This window comes from Schistosoma mansoni, chromosome W, assembly GCF_000237925.1.
Source record: "Schistosoma mansoni strain Puerto Rico chromosome W, complete genome".
Classification (NCBI taxonomy): domain Eukaryota; kingdom Metazoa; phylum Platyhelminthes; class Trematoda; order Strigeidida; family Schistosomatidae; genus Schistosoma; species Schistosoma mansoni.
In genome coordinates this window covers 28,144,775-28,160,479 of record NC_031502.1, presented here as the reverse complement: position 1 = coordinate 28,160,479, position 15,705 = coordinate 28,144,775, and the positions used below count along the sequence as shown (strand labels likewise).

Here is a 15,705-nt window from a genome sequence, read left to right as displayed (position 1 = left end):
ATTTCAGCGAATGAATTTGTAGTAAATTTTACTAGTAGTAGTAAATTTACTACAAATTCATTCGCTGAGATTTTACAAATATATTATTCCTATTTAATGTCAGATATGCTTTTCTGCAAAATATATGAAGGATGAATCTTTGATCGATTTTCAATCAACTATTTTTTAAATACTTGTCTCTAGGATTGTTTAACCTCACTGGAATATTCAAAGGGCTTGCCAGGATTTTTTTTCCTTTTTATGTCTCGATCCAGCTATTTATCTGGTGTTCCGTTCAATTGAATTCGTTTTCCACCAATGTTTTTATACTTTTAGCTTCACAGGCTACACTCGCAGTTGACTATAAATAATAATCGATCAAAGAAGTTTATAGATTTTGAAAACAATTTACTTCAGTTACAAAATAAAATCAATTTATTAACACTACGCATCTCTGATTTAGAAAGGTTGAATGAAGAATCTAAGTCCACTTTTACATACATTAAAGATGGTAGGTATTTTAAAGCATCAGTTTTTATGTAAATGTGACATTTTTCAATAAGACTGCATGAATTTTTCATTATAAATTTGCCTGAGCTGAAGGGTTGCTAAAAAATCAGTATGTCATTTAATATATCTCCCTAACTTAGAACTCCTTAATAGCGTACACTCAGTGATATTCATTTTTATTTAAAACCTGAGGAATTATAAGGTTAGGAGTAAACGTATTTAGTCATCATTTCTATCCATGTATACCAAAATCCTGTTACTTTCTTTGCCTTCTATCATCTGTTAAACAACCTTGAATATACAGTTTCTGATCTTATTACGCGTAATACGTGTTTAAATGTTTTGTATCAATATAAGTTGTTTCTCTTAATAATCAATACTATGCGGTATTTTTCGCCTTCAAAGTATTATTGTGTTGTGGTAATTGGGACAGAACGTTTTGATTATATTTGGAGCTTCACATCATGAGACATATTACATTTTCTCTTTTAATCCAGACCAACCAGTCAGTACTAATATATCGTACATATTTAAATATTAAACTCATGGTGCTCAATATTATTAAACGTTTATTCACAGAATTGAAAAAATGCTCAAGAGATGAAGAAATTAAGAAGGATTGCCATGATGCAGCTATTGAACAGATGAATTTTGCTATAACTAATCTCTCTCAGTCATTTTCAACTCAAATTAAAGAAATCGTCCAAGAGGTAAGATTATTGTCAATTTTTTCTCGCTTACCTGAGCAGCAGATATTTACTGTTTTGTTTTCTGACGTTTACATTGATATAGTATGTCTAGACTACCTTGTAATATTATGTTTTAACGGATGGTGTTTTGGCAAGAACTCGGTAACTTGCAAAAACTGTATTGGGATATTTTGTTCGTTATTTTTACTGGTTATTTTCTGGATGTGAACTATTGATAGTATATAGTGTGTGCTATCACCTAACTTTATCTTCAGTCTTTCAGATAGATTTGTTAATTAGCGTTTTCAGTTCTGCCAAAGTATAGACAAACATTCCATCATAGTTACTGCTCAGTTCAATACAAACAGGGGTTGATAAGGGCCCTTTGTAATAGGATTGATCGTGTTTATACGAACGATGCTATTGAAGACAAGGTAAGGCTACTAAACAGAACATTGGTGAGGAATGGGTATCTTTTAAAATTCATAAATCAATGGAGAAGTTCTAGTATAGTAAGACCTATCACACATCTGGTACCAAAAGTCTGTCTATATCACCCTACCTTCAGAGGCGAGTTAAATAGCCTTGTGTTAAAATTAAAACTCAAATTAGTTGTTGGTAAAATGCAACATGCAACAAAAGTCATTATGTTGAAACAACAAGGTTTGTGCTTTACCAAAAACTGAAGCGGCATGTAAACGATTTTGTTACACCCTATTTTGCTTATCAATTTGTGACCACACATCATAAGGATGAGTAAATATGATTTAGTTAGTTAGGATCTCTGAATATGTACTGAAATGGTTGCGGAAATGAATAAAATTAAACGACCTAATGAAAGTAAATGGTAAAATTTCATCTAGGTTAAAACTCATGTTCCGTCTGTTTTTTTTACGATTAGGGAAACAGTCATTGTAAAGTGCTTAATTATTCCAAATGGTTTAATTTACTAGCTTCAAAATCCACCCACTCCATTCAAAGAAACAAAAGGGCACTTATTCAAATAGATACCATAGAATGTAAAATGTTCGAGTATATTGTTAAGTTCTGTGATTGCATTACAGATTTTTTGTACAATCGAGACTAATCATTCTCAAATGGGAATAAGGAGACAGAAACAAGAAGGTGGTTATCGTAAGTTTATAACTGACATTCTAATAGGTAGAAAAGAAAAGATTAAAGTCAATTTTAAACAAGAAATTCAAAATACTGAACTCTTTACTTGATATGCAGGGGTTTTTTGGTTGAATTCTTTATCTTGTCACGATTTTCTTTCAACATCGTGTAGTAGTCCATTACAATAAACAATTCAGGGTAGTTTCGAAACATCTTTTTTTTAACAATAATTCTCAGATAAATAATTTATTATTAATAATTCTTTTTAAGCTCATAACTCGTCGCAGGATTTTTAAACAGCACTAGTGTTTTATTTGAACTGTAGGTATGTACGTTTGTCTTTGTAGTAGTGCATGTGGTTTCGTCTCCATACTTGTCTTCATATCTTTTTTTTAAACAGACTATAATCAATGAATTAAGGGACAGTGATAGTGTCCTTTTCACTTACTTTAGACAAACTGTATCTACGCTGGCAAAAGAATCCGTTGATAAATTAATTTACAGTAAGTTCTTTATTGATATCAATACCAAAGTTTTACTGAGTAATTTCAAGTAAGCTGAGCATTGGACAAAATGTTATTGGTAAAATAATGGCATCTTTGTGACATTCTAATTAGTAGAAATGTGAATTTCTGACGTTTTGTGACTTGACTATTTATTTATCTACTCTGAAATGGCTTACACTAAGTTATGAAATGTCAGAACTTCAGTTTCTACTTATTAGAATATCATAAACATACGATTATTTTATCATTAAGTTCATTGTTGTTTTTGTTTAGTCGTCTGTTTGAAGTTCTCATGGTATATCTTTGAGCGCACTCGCTTAAATCATTCTACTGTTTGGATATACAACACTATTTATTTATTTATTTATATTGGTACAAAAGAGCACCAGATATATATGCGCCACACAAATCTCGTTTGATTTGTGTGAGGGCTGTGATACTGCCCGGGTGCCCAAACCGAAGCAGGATTGTCCACAATACTGAGATGAAAATTTTTTTCACATGCCAAGTAATCTTAGGACCACCGTAGTATATGAATGAAAGCAATCACAAGTCTTTCTAGTGTCCTAATGAAATTCACAAAACATTTTTCCGCTTGATTACTTGAGGTTATTGTCATTCACTCCTTTTAAAAAAAGTTTAAGTAACTATACTTGAAAATATGAATCGTTCTGGACAATGGTGTTACATGCACTCACAAAATATTCATGAATTACTAATAATGGAGTTATTAACATTCTTGTTTGATAAAATATATTTCACTTGCCATCAGAATTAAATAGATATGTGGTGGATCATCCAGTTTACTTGTAGTCGATTTTGACCTAATACTACAGATAGAAAATACTTCTAAACTAAATTGTTTCTTAACCAGAGTGCATTTTGCAAAGGGCATAAATCTCCATTTTATCTATATCAGACATTGTAAAATACTATGTTACCTGATCTCAGTTACATATCTAGGTGTATCCATTCTGAAGCTTATCTTATCCAACTATCGCGCAATGTCCTTGATTGTTGATAGAGATTGTGTGAAGGATATATTGTTTCTTAGCTTTTGCCTCCAACATACCACCGATATATAGGGAAAAACCATTGGAACGGTGCTTAAGCCATCCACTTTTTCTTCCTGTGTGCAATGAGCATAGGTCAGTGCAGTTCCGTTCCCCATGTTATCATAACTTGTAATTGCTTACCGAAATCACGAAAAAGCCATCAATCAGGATCATAATTTCTCTCTCTGAACTGGTCAATTACACGTCCAACACGCACTAGTAACCTTGATTCATCTTCTAGGTTCTTATCGGTCCATGATCCTGCAGCTTCTCTCTGTCCTGCCCTTCAGACCAGATGTCAGCCTCCACTAAATTATATTTCGAGCAGACGTAGTACATACACGGATATACGAGACCATATCATACAATAAAGTGAAAAGTAACAATTATAAACGATCAATACAAAAGTGGCTGTGAGTAAGGGAGACTATAAATAGCGAACTAACAACAGATTATGAATGATAAATCGTGTAACAGTAGTTAATAAGTTAATCGAGAGCTTAAGACATATATAATAGTCTAGTTACTTAATAGTTATACAATTCAAGTATATATATATATATATATTACATTTTTCGTATCCACAGAGATTAGTATACTGTCTTTCATCGAAAGCCTTACCATTTTATATGACGATATTTCCTAAATTCACATTAAGAATTCAATATTTTGCCTTCCAAAAATAAACGAATAATGAAGATACTTTTGTAGCGGCATTCAACTCAATAAGAAATATATGCCTAATCGTTGGGTTATTTTATTCTCTTAGTCCTATAAACCCAACCACTTAGCTGTTTTCTCACACTTCGACCGAAGACTCACAATAAACACTTAACAGTTCTGGGATATAACAAAATGCATATAAATAACATAGGGTCTAGGAATTTGATATATGTGTGCAGGTATCAACCAATCGTCGTTTGAGTTCATCTACTCAACAGAGACTTTATATATTTGCCAAGTAAAGGCAGGGATGAATATCAGGTATTTCTAACTGACAATTTTTTTAATAAGAGGAAAAGCTTTCGCGTTGTGATTACCTTGCTATGAGAGCTTCATCTCGAGGTTCTGTTTTCTTTTCGTAGATCGTCATTCGGAATTGGTTCCACACTCACTTGAAAACAAAGCAACTTTAGCTAAAATGATTGATGAAGCTCTTCATCTATTTGCAGCTGATAGAACCGGTCTTACAGATTATGCTTTAGAATCATCTGGAGGCTCTATTGTTGGCACACGTTGTACAAAAACATATACAGAAGGCGCGTCATTATTTAGTATTTTTGGCTTGCCTTTAGCCCGTCTTAGCAATTCTCCTCGGTAAGCTGTGTATTTTGTTTTTTACGATACACTTTGTTTTTCGTTCTAATGTTTCAGAGTAATGTCAGTTTTAACTGTAATTTGGAACATTTCCCAGATAAAACAGTCGAATAATCTCGATAAAATTGTGCATTCAAACTGTCCTTATGGTTTTAAGGCACAACACGTTTTCTAGCATGAAACCTCGATCGCCTTTTAATTCCCACTGAATAAAACTATAAATATGTTGTTTTCTACCTTCATCAGCATATTCACTTATTTTCATTTACGTCATGAACATACTAGGAATAGACGTCGATATTGTTGTCTAGCGCCATAGTTTTAATGATCACTATTCTCATTACTTGTTTACAGAACAATCCTCCAACCTGGTAATAATCCTGGGGACTGTTGGCCATTTCACGGAAGTAAGGGTCAAGCTATCATTCGTCTATCGTCTCCAATTATTATCAGTTCAGTGACTTTAGAACACTTACCAAGGGAACTCGCGCCAAATGGTAGACTGGACTCAGCTCCGAGGGATTTTCTTGTGAAGGTGAGTGAATCCACACAGTTGATGTGTTTTTCCCGTCGATACATCAGCGATTTAATGACTAAGTTTATTTTAAATTAATGGAATGGATAATTGTAAGAGTAAGGACAATAGTCTATCTGTATCGTTCCGGTTTTTATGCCAAGGTGTACATGTTTTTTTATTTATAATTCGATTTAAAATGGTTAAGATTATCCCGTCGTCATTTTTGACTGAAATCTGATCAATGTTGGTTGAGATATAAGCATCCTGTGAGACTCGCTCGGAGTGAACACCAAGTCTGGGATGTAGGTAAACCCAAGCTGACGAGTCCCGAATAAGACAAAACCCGCGACCTTGATTCCACTGCTAGCCATATTCCATCCATTTTATATCATCTTGTGAATTGTTTTTTCTTTGCATGGATAATAAATATGTCTAATATCAAGAAAACCGAAGTTCAATGTGTGTAGTGTTATTACAATATCATTTTCTCATCACTTGACCGGTCTACTGATGATCGATAACCTTCATGATCCAAAAATAAATGTAAGTGTCTCTCGAGGCCAGTTACGTTAAGAAAAGTAAATTTCGCAGTGATTATTCTTTTAGTAAAGAGTATTCGTACTAATTTCTGGTCAACTGTTTGTCAGGGGACGTTTAGTGGTTTCCACCTTTGTTATTTTCATTCGATGTTTCTTATTTAGTATTTTATCTCAAAAATAATTATTAGCGAACGCTGTCTAAACATTGATTTGTTATTTCACAATTTTAGGCACTTCAAACAGAATATGATGATGGGGTAGTTTTGGGAGAATTTACCTATGATGTGAATAGTAGACCCATACAAAATTTTCCTATAAAGGCAAGTTTCATTACTTATCATGTAAGACATGAAACTTACAGGCACGTATCACGTATTTCTATAAGCTTTAATAGATATTTAAAAAAGATTCTAGGAATACTTAAGTAATTGATTTAATGGACATTTTTGACTGGGAGTTTTGTTCGCCATAAAGATAGACTCGAACCAAGAATGCTCATTGTTTGTAAGACGAAAATGCTGCCCAATGACCGTTGGTAATCCAATTTGCATCATTTAATAGTAATAGCTACCGTAAATAAGTCGGGGATGAAAATAGTGATGAATAAAGCTAATATCCTTGTTATTAAAGTATATAGATATATTTGGACTCATTGACCTTAGAATGTCGAGAAACCAATTTTAGCCTGCCTTAACAGCTTACTGTGTTAGTCTTCAAAACATATATACCATGATGATAAGCAAGCTAAAAGGTTACAAGTTTTATGTTTGATGCAATAACACTAAATTAATTTCGAATTCAAATGCTAAGAAAGAGTCAAAATTATTCTTTCTCAAATGTATTTACAATAAGTATATAGGAATTTAGGGAATCAAACTTTGTTTTGAATTGGACTGGTGAATCTGCCTAATCAATTTCCTGTTACTTTGATACTATTAAAATATTCTACATCGATTGTAGGCAATTGGGTTTTCATCATATTATGTCAAGAATTAACCCTACTATTACCTTCACTTTTCGTTGTCATCCATTCTATCGTTCTTGGGGCATTCCCTTTGTCTTATACTTCGAATTGGCGGATAACAAAGATTTCTTTGTCAAACAATGAATAAGCTTGACAAAAGAATGTTATGCGTTCATTAATTTGGCTCGGATGGAAGATATAGTATGAACTAGTGCGACTATTTATATGTATGATCGATCAGTAGCTTTAACGAAGGTTATTGAGATTAAAATCAGTCATACGTGTATAAGTTGGCTGATTCTAAGGACAATTGTATGGCTAATTGAGTATTGCATTTTCTCTCACTCCCATCTCAAACTCACACTCCAAAATAATACAAAAAGTACTGAATTCTTGTGGAGGACTCAATCGATGAACAATACTCTTTTGAGACGACCAAACTTTCTCGTGTCACTGTTAACTAAGAGATAAACTTGTAAGGTATATAGGTGAAGTCAAAATGATTATATTAGATCGGTCAGACTGTCGGAATACATCAATTCAAATTATTTATATACAATTCTTGCATGGAATCATACGGAGTAGGAGTGAAATTACCCTTAAGTCAGATTATTACGGAGTTACGTGGTAATAGGAACTAGACATTTGTACAAAGGGTATTCAATAACTTTTCTGAACCAGACATTCAACTCTTAGACGAAATACGTACACCATTAAGTCAATACGATTACTTTGCATCATATATGCAATTTAAGTAATTGTTTATTTGTTTCCTTAGGAATATTCAAAATCTATCCAATTTGTCGAACTTGTCATACTGAGTAATCACGGACATCCCAAATATACGTGTATTTATCGCTTTCGAGTTCATGGCAATATGATTACATGATCAGAGTTCAGCAATACTTTGTAGATACATATACGTAACACGTCACCCTTCATGCTGCTCTGTACACACTGCAATCACTGTTTTCTTAACAAAATGATTATTGTGCCCTCATGTCATCCTCCTAATCAAACGTTTTGCTCTGTAACATTTTAAACCATTTGATTTTATCGCTTTTATGTTTTATGTTTAAATATATTTATTGTGTTGTAATCAATACTCTTCTATAAATAAGTTAGTACGACGCAAAACCCTAAAAACAAAAACTTTCTTACACCGGAGCCGCTTAGAAAATACATATTTGATTGCCAATCAAGTATATTTGTATTGAAAACAATCTTGTAATACAATAATGAAAAGACCGCATACAATAAAATAAGTGCAAATTAGCCCCCAGTTCATTTACTTTTCCTATGGTCACCGTTATTGTTCACCTACATAAGAGAAAGTAGTAATAAGTGGATTTTGTAAATTATGAGGATAAGCAAAATTACTTAAGTTTTTTCGCCAAGATAAAGAAAGTGCTCAATTAAAATAAAGTGATAGTGAACAGTTGACTGTTAAACTTGATGACAAACAAAAAAATTGTTTTGAATGTTAATCAGCCTGTTACACACAAGATCGCAAACTGAACACTTTTATGAATAAAAGTTCTTAGTATATTGATCAGCGTAAAATTGCAGGTAATAGACTACTGTGAAATATCTTTGCCCGACCGTTACTGCTATCTTGGTGTGGTGGTCGGGATTGCCTATCATGATGAACTTATTGGGACATACTGGCCGGAACATTCGTTCCTCAAGGTTCTACCACGCCAGACAGGTCGGTTGAAGAGCGGTGACACTAAAAGCAGCAAACCCAAAGTCCTGGGGCGAAGTCGTACTGCTGACTGTACGGAAGTGTGACAGCAGTAAAGGGTTTCCCTCAAACAACCAGTATAACAGCGATGCTTCCTTCCCACAAGGAGGGTTGGTGTTAGAAAAGGTCGACCCTAAAAATACACACCTCGCCTTATCCCACTGATATCCGTCTCCGGCGGTAAGGTCCCAACAAGTACGGAGCTAACACAGAAATACCCACAAACAGATCATGTGTGACGGGCCCAAGCGCTTTTTCCTTGGGCACTACGGTTACGCTCTCGGGTCAGTAAGACCAACTCTAACCTAATTTCCTTTTCAGGTACCTATAAAAATTCCCTTCCACGGGGTGGGCAGCACTCAAGACCACTGTATTCGTAATCAGTTCCCTTCTTCAATTCCTATTAATCCTCCTACCACCAAACTTCCTCTTCATGTGTCACCATTGCCAACGATTCTAGTGAGCGAAATACAATCCCAGGTCTACTGAAGCCTCGCTACAAACTACATATTGGAGCCTTCCACGTACGTGGTCTATGTCAAATCAGCCAGCAGATCTCCTGGAATACATTTTTAGACTCCGACCATGCTCTGATACGAGCATGTATTTGCTTGCGTCTTACTGGACGCGGAAAAGCCACATTAAGAAGACCCATTAGAGTTGAACTCAGCAACGAGGAAGCCAAAGGTAAATTCCATGGACAACTAAAGTCACCAGAATTAGAAAGTCAAGTGTAAGCGAAACAATCCCGGAAAAAGACGAAACCCTTATCTGCTCTCAGCCCAGACACTTAGAACGATGGGCGGAACACTTTAGAGCACAGTTCAGCTGGCCTTCAGCTATTCTAGAGTTACCCACCATTCCCAAACAGCCTGAATGGTACATTGAAGTAGGTCCCCCGACTCTAGCTGAAGTTCATAAGGCCATAGCTAATCTGAAACGAGGAAGAGCAGATGTATTGACTCCAGAGGTCTTTAAGCATAGTGGTTCAGTTTTAGCGATCAGGTTGACTAATATTTTAGCTAAAATCTGGGAACTGAATGCAATCGTATCTGACTGGTTACAATCATTGATCAACGTATAGGAAGGGGTCAAAATCATCCTGTAATAACCATAGCATGTGCAAAATATCTTAATGTCACTTAAACGAATAACGTAAAGCTTTACAAGTACGCTTATCATTCCCCATCATACTCTGATCTTCCTACAGCTACATCAGACCTGCTCCATATACTTGGCCATGACATATCTCTACCTTGCATCTGGCTTGTAGATATAAATAAGAGTAGTCGCATACCGTGTGAGTCGACATCATTTGGCAGTCCAACCATCACATGTTGTGAGCAGTATTTCGACAGTGCGGTTGACCACATACACAACAAATCTAAGATCTTCCATCCTGTGTAGCGGCCCAAGGAGTGAACATAAGCCTATCTACAGTAGCTAGCCAAATGATAAAGATCTCGGCTACTCACTCAGACATGTACTCCATTCCTCAACTAAGTACACACAAGGCGACCACCCGGTAGACACTTGAAACAACCATATAGATCCTAACAATGTTGATATAAATTCCAATAATCTGACCAGTGGTAGTTCTAAAAGCAGTCAAATAGGATCTAGCCTCACCTAAACTATTCAAGACTTATTACCGTATAAATATTTAATCAGTGTTCCAGAAATTCCTGATCTCGAAATCATAAAAAACACCTAAAATGTAATTGACCATACATCGTCTGAAGAATTGAAAAGACTACAGTGTATGCACAACGTCATTGTGTATAGTATACCTGACAAACCTAAGTTTGCTAAAAATACTCTACTACAAGAATGTGGATTGTGGCAATCTTGTTGTGTAACAAGAAGATTACGCAAAGCACAAACTAAAGACTCTTGTCCCATTATATTTCAATTTCGTAGTATCACGGAAGCCAATCATTTCCTTCATAGTCAGTCATTACTGAGGTGTATCCCAGCATTTAAAAAAATATTAGAATCACCCACGGCAGGACCGGTATCCAGCGTCGAATCTTCAATGGATTGCAAAACAATCAACCTAGCATACGTAGTAGTGGCTGTAAGATCCATTTTGAATGTGAAAATCCCTCCATGTATACCTTTGCAACTTCTTCCTAACAGTTTCTTTATTTGTACATATTGTTAATCCTTTTGATGCCGATTGAGACTGTAATGTTTAATTTTTGTAATAGTTTTCTCAGTTTTTTCTATCGCTTTCATTGAGTTTCTATATTTCTTCCTGAACTGTATCTAACTTGTTTTAATTGATGTTATTCTGGCGGCTGCCATATTGATTGTTCCATCTTTGACCGTGTTGCTTGATTTGACTGGGATCGTGCATTTTGGTTGTTAATCGGAGCACTATCCCAGAATTTGAAACACTTTGTGTTATAAAGCAACATTTGGAACGCCTTTTTTACTTGATCTATCCAGGAAGGATAGAATAACACTTATTTTTTGGAGCGTTCGGTAATTTTAATATATTTCTTATCACTTTGCTATTTATTGTAATCTAGATTGATTATTTTGGGATCAGTTGTTGTTTGAATAACTATGTGGTAATATTTGTTTAGGTAAATTTGTACATTTATATATATGATGAATTTTAGAACCGTTATTACCCCAATCATCTTGTTCTGATTTCGATTGTGGTGCGCGTGTCTTTACTTTTACTCGTCAGTTATTCAATAGCCTAAACGTAGTTGGATCTAGAGTTTGAATCTTACAGTGGCAGTTACAACTTTGGCAATTGCACGATTCCTAGAACACCAAACCCTACCCGTCCCAAAAATGGAGGCACGCTGCATATTGCTACCAGTCCTAAGAACAAGACTGAACATAAAGCAGCTGCAATCATTCATTCTAAGCCTAAACAAACATAAATACTTAGCACGACCAAAATCCTAACATAACTTTTCTGAGACTGAATCTGGTGTGTAATGTGATTACGATGACACTTTGAAAGATATTTTGAAGACTACACAGTGTATCTGAACGAATGAACTGACATTCAATTTTATAGACTATACTTGCTTAACAACCCTGCTTAGGATGCATACTGTGAACCAGTAAATGTTGTAACTTGTAGATCATTCCTGCAAAAATGACATGTACCTGCCCTTACAGAAATATATTATTGTTAATGTCTCTCCTTACATCATGATATCATCAGAATAAAATAAAACTGATGAAAAGAATCTGGGAAAGTCATTTACATACATCAGGGATGAAAGAAATTCCAAACTGTAGGTAGTTCTTGATCATTTAGAGCAAATTAACTTTCATGGGTGACTAATACGTTTGTGAGACATCAATAACCCATTCCAAAACCGTGCAACACTTTCAAAGAAATCAGGTTTTCGCCAAGATATGCAAAGAACTCTTTTTGAATAATCTTTTCTAGAATATTGGTTAAGGTGACGGCGAAGTATTTCCCAAGTGTGCGTTTCATATCTCTTTCGAAGACGAAAATTATTATGGCGTTCTTTCAGTCATTTTGTAGTCTGCCTTGGATTATGGAAAAATTTTTAAAATATGCTTAATGAACTCGTGGTCGAATTTGCTTGTTCACTTAGTAGTGTAGAAAGCATTTCATCGAATTCCGTAGTTTCTTCCTGTATCAAGTTTATTCAACAGACCGAAGACATTGTGCTCATTAATGATCACACTGTCCTTAGTTTGGATAGTCAAATCTATATGGACTGAAGGGAAAGGCCTCTCCAAATTATATACGTTGCTGAAGTAGTCAGAGAATATCTGACCCGTATCGTAATCGCAGTACTGTCATCTTCACGTAAATTTCAGAGTGCCACATCTTCTCACAGTCCCTTGATTTATGTACGAATATGAGCGTCTCGGTTATTCTAAAGGCTTCTTAACAAGCCTTTCTTCATATAAACCTCTAGACTTGAACAGAGTGTAGTCACAAATATTCCGTGTTTCTGAAATTTTGTCTCATTAGTACCCTGTAACATAAGTATCCCCTAGATCCTTTTTCTCCTCTAGATGAGGGTATGAACCTATTCACTGAACTGTAGGGAGTTTCCCAGGTCCCTTTATGTAGTTTAAAGAACGTATGGTACCGTAAAGTTTATGTGCAAACTCCTAACACTACCCAAGACTTTTCTACTGGGGATTCTGGTTCTACCGTAAAACATATTGAGGGTGCTGGGAGTATGATTCTTCGTCTCTTTACCTCCCAAACATTTGATCTGGCTTCAGCTGGTACATCGCTGTTATTAACGATACGAAAATCAAGAACTGGATGATCATTGTTGCATGTGGGTGACATACAATCGTGCTTTGTGACGTGATTTGCACAATAAGTCAATGAGAAACATATTAAATATGATTCGGAGTTCAGACCACAACCAGTTACTCCTTTCGCAGGTTGCACTAGGGTACACGTAAAGACCGCGTAAACTGGTTTTCGTTTGAAAGAATCTTCCAACGACCCAGTCCTTAGATTTTTCTGGTCTACAGCAGGTGCATTAAAGTCTCCTAAAATTAAACATCGATCACTTAAAGACCAATTGTTGAATCTATCTAAAAAGATCTCATTCATCTCACAGTTTGGTCTAGGGTAGACCATGTGAATCAGCAGCTCTTGTCAGTTGCACTTCAAGCAACAACTGAGTGATTAATAAATTCCACTCTCATGAGATAATTTTTCGATAACGATGAAAGGGATAGTGTTGTGGTTTTAGGTCCGGATTTTTATCACTTCAATTATCGGCCAATCCAAATACGACTTATCCAATCTTAACACTGTGCTAAATCGATGACGTTCGACCGGTTTGAGCAGCCTAGTGTCCTTATTGGTCCTTTGTCTGCCTAGCCCTTCCAGTTGAGTCCAGAACACCAGTTACAGCTTCTGCTATGCGAATCGTTTATTTCAAGCATACTCAGTAGATAAATTCCGAAAAGAATTATGAATGGTAATTTTTGGGAACTATTTATGGACCAATGTGATACATATATTTTTAAGGTATAATTGTTAAGTAACTTAACTACTCATATTCATGTTTCTTTTATTATGGGTTTTATTTTGACCCATAGAGTAATACTGTATGATTTACCATTCCTGAGTTATACCCAGTCTACTAGTTACTGTTCCTCCTATTCACAGCCATATTTAGCTGAATCTTGTATAGATGTTATTCTCTGCTTTATGGTACGATGTGGTCAGTCTGTTTGGTATATAAATCCAGTATGTTTGAAATAAATGATTCATATTGTAGAGGTTTTTATTGGCGAACTGAACGTAACTGGCTGGGCTAGGCAGAAAGCAGGACGGACAAGTACTCTAAACTGCTCGTACGGTTTCGTGTGTCATTGGTCTGATAGATAATTCACTGTTTTCTATTTGGCGGTATCACCAAGTCATACATTAACAGTGCACACAGAGACAAGTTGTAATATCGGTTTATATACCAGACAGACAGACAGCATCACACCATAAAATAGAAAATAATATTTGTACAAGATCAAACCAGATGTGGCTGTGAACGTGGGAGACAGTAATCAATAAACCGAGTATAAATTAGGAACCGTAATTGGTATAATAATAATAATCCATCGGTTAAAATGAAGCTTATAATAAGATGAATATATATTTACACAATCTAATTACTGAATAGTTGAACATTAAGAGTATATATAGAATAATAGTCCATTATTAGATCCCGGAAGTTACCCGTAATTATTTTTTTACTAGGATATAACAGATATTATTTCTCGTGAATAAGGCTAATAATTCTCTATTAAGATTCTGGGTTCTGTCCGCTCATGCTAATATGAAATCTTCAAAATCAAGTTCTCTATTGTCTACAAACTGAGTAACAGCAATTTCGTCCTATTCGGTCGAAACTGTCTGTGCATCTAGCTAAAATCACTTGCTGAGGAAGCATTTTTGTGACAGATTCAAGGGCTGTTTGAGTGGATTCGTGATGCTATGTCGAGGCTCCTCCATTGTTCTGTGCCTAGACCCTACCAGCTGTAGATTCACAACTCTTACGTCCGTACTTTTCTAGAATCTCATTTTTTTCACCCGGCGAGAAGAACGTCTTTGCGGACAGCAATTCTAGACCCCTTTAGTTTTATATCAGTTCTGTGGTATCTATTCTTTTGCATTTAGATATTTTAATTACCATCTTTAGCAGCCTGGTTTGGTTTTTTTCAAGTCTGTCTGATTATCTAGTCTGTTAAATTTTAGCAAGGTGATCCTATAGATATCTTGAGGCACAAGTTAGCTAATACGAACTTTTATCGACCCAGTATCATGCTTAATACGAGTCCTGGGCTGATAACTCTCATTCTCATTGACTCTATGGAAGATAATTGACTTATTACTACGACGAGTCTTCGATTTCTCGAGTGACGTTAATGGAATCGGCTTTCCTTCAATGATATTAGGTCGTTTCTTATTCTTAATTTTTATCCACTTATCAGTTTGCGCTGCAAATGCAATCATAGTTGCGGTACGTACACTGTGAGATCCCGAAGAATTTTGAATGACTGGATAGGTCAGGCAATGATCTTATTTTTCCTGCCTGAAATTGACATGATATTACAAATAGGTTGTAGTGCCGTGATTCGTTAATCGTTCGTTTCGATAACCGATATAATTCTAATCTTAACGGCGCGTAAAATCAGAAGACAAAGGATAGCAGCAACTACAGTTTATTGTCGAATAACTCAGGTCAGAAAGTTAGCAACACCTGAGCGAATAATAACGAGCGAGTGAGCGGCA

General features: G+C 35.4%; 2 protein-coding genes across 2 annotated transcripts in view; both read left to right on the top strand.

Annotated features, from left to right (window-relative positions):
- Smp_180080 (hypothetical protein) overlaps positions 1-522 on the top strand; it is a gene marked incomplete at both ends in the record, with an annotated part of 32,712 nt that extends 32,190 nt beyond the window's left edge. The window contains one exon of the mRNA XM_018789227.1: positions 316-522. Coding sequence (XP_018654692.1) covers positions 316-522 — 207 coding nt within the window. The remainder of the gene's footprint in view (positions 1-315) is intronic.
- A 2,172-nt stretch (positions 523-2,694) lies between these two features.
- On the top strand, positions 2,695-6,656 carry Smp_210590 (sad1/unc-84-like protein; the record flags this gene model as incomplete). The annotated part of the gene is made up of 4 exons (XM_018789226.1): positions 2,695-2,797; positions 4,941-5,172; positions 5,527-5,707; positions 6,459-6,656. Coding segments are annotated over 4 exons (714 nt in total), but the record flags the coding sequence as incomplete, so codon positions are not given.
- Positions 6,657-15,705: the final 9,049 nt, after the last annotated feature.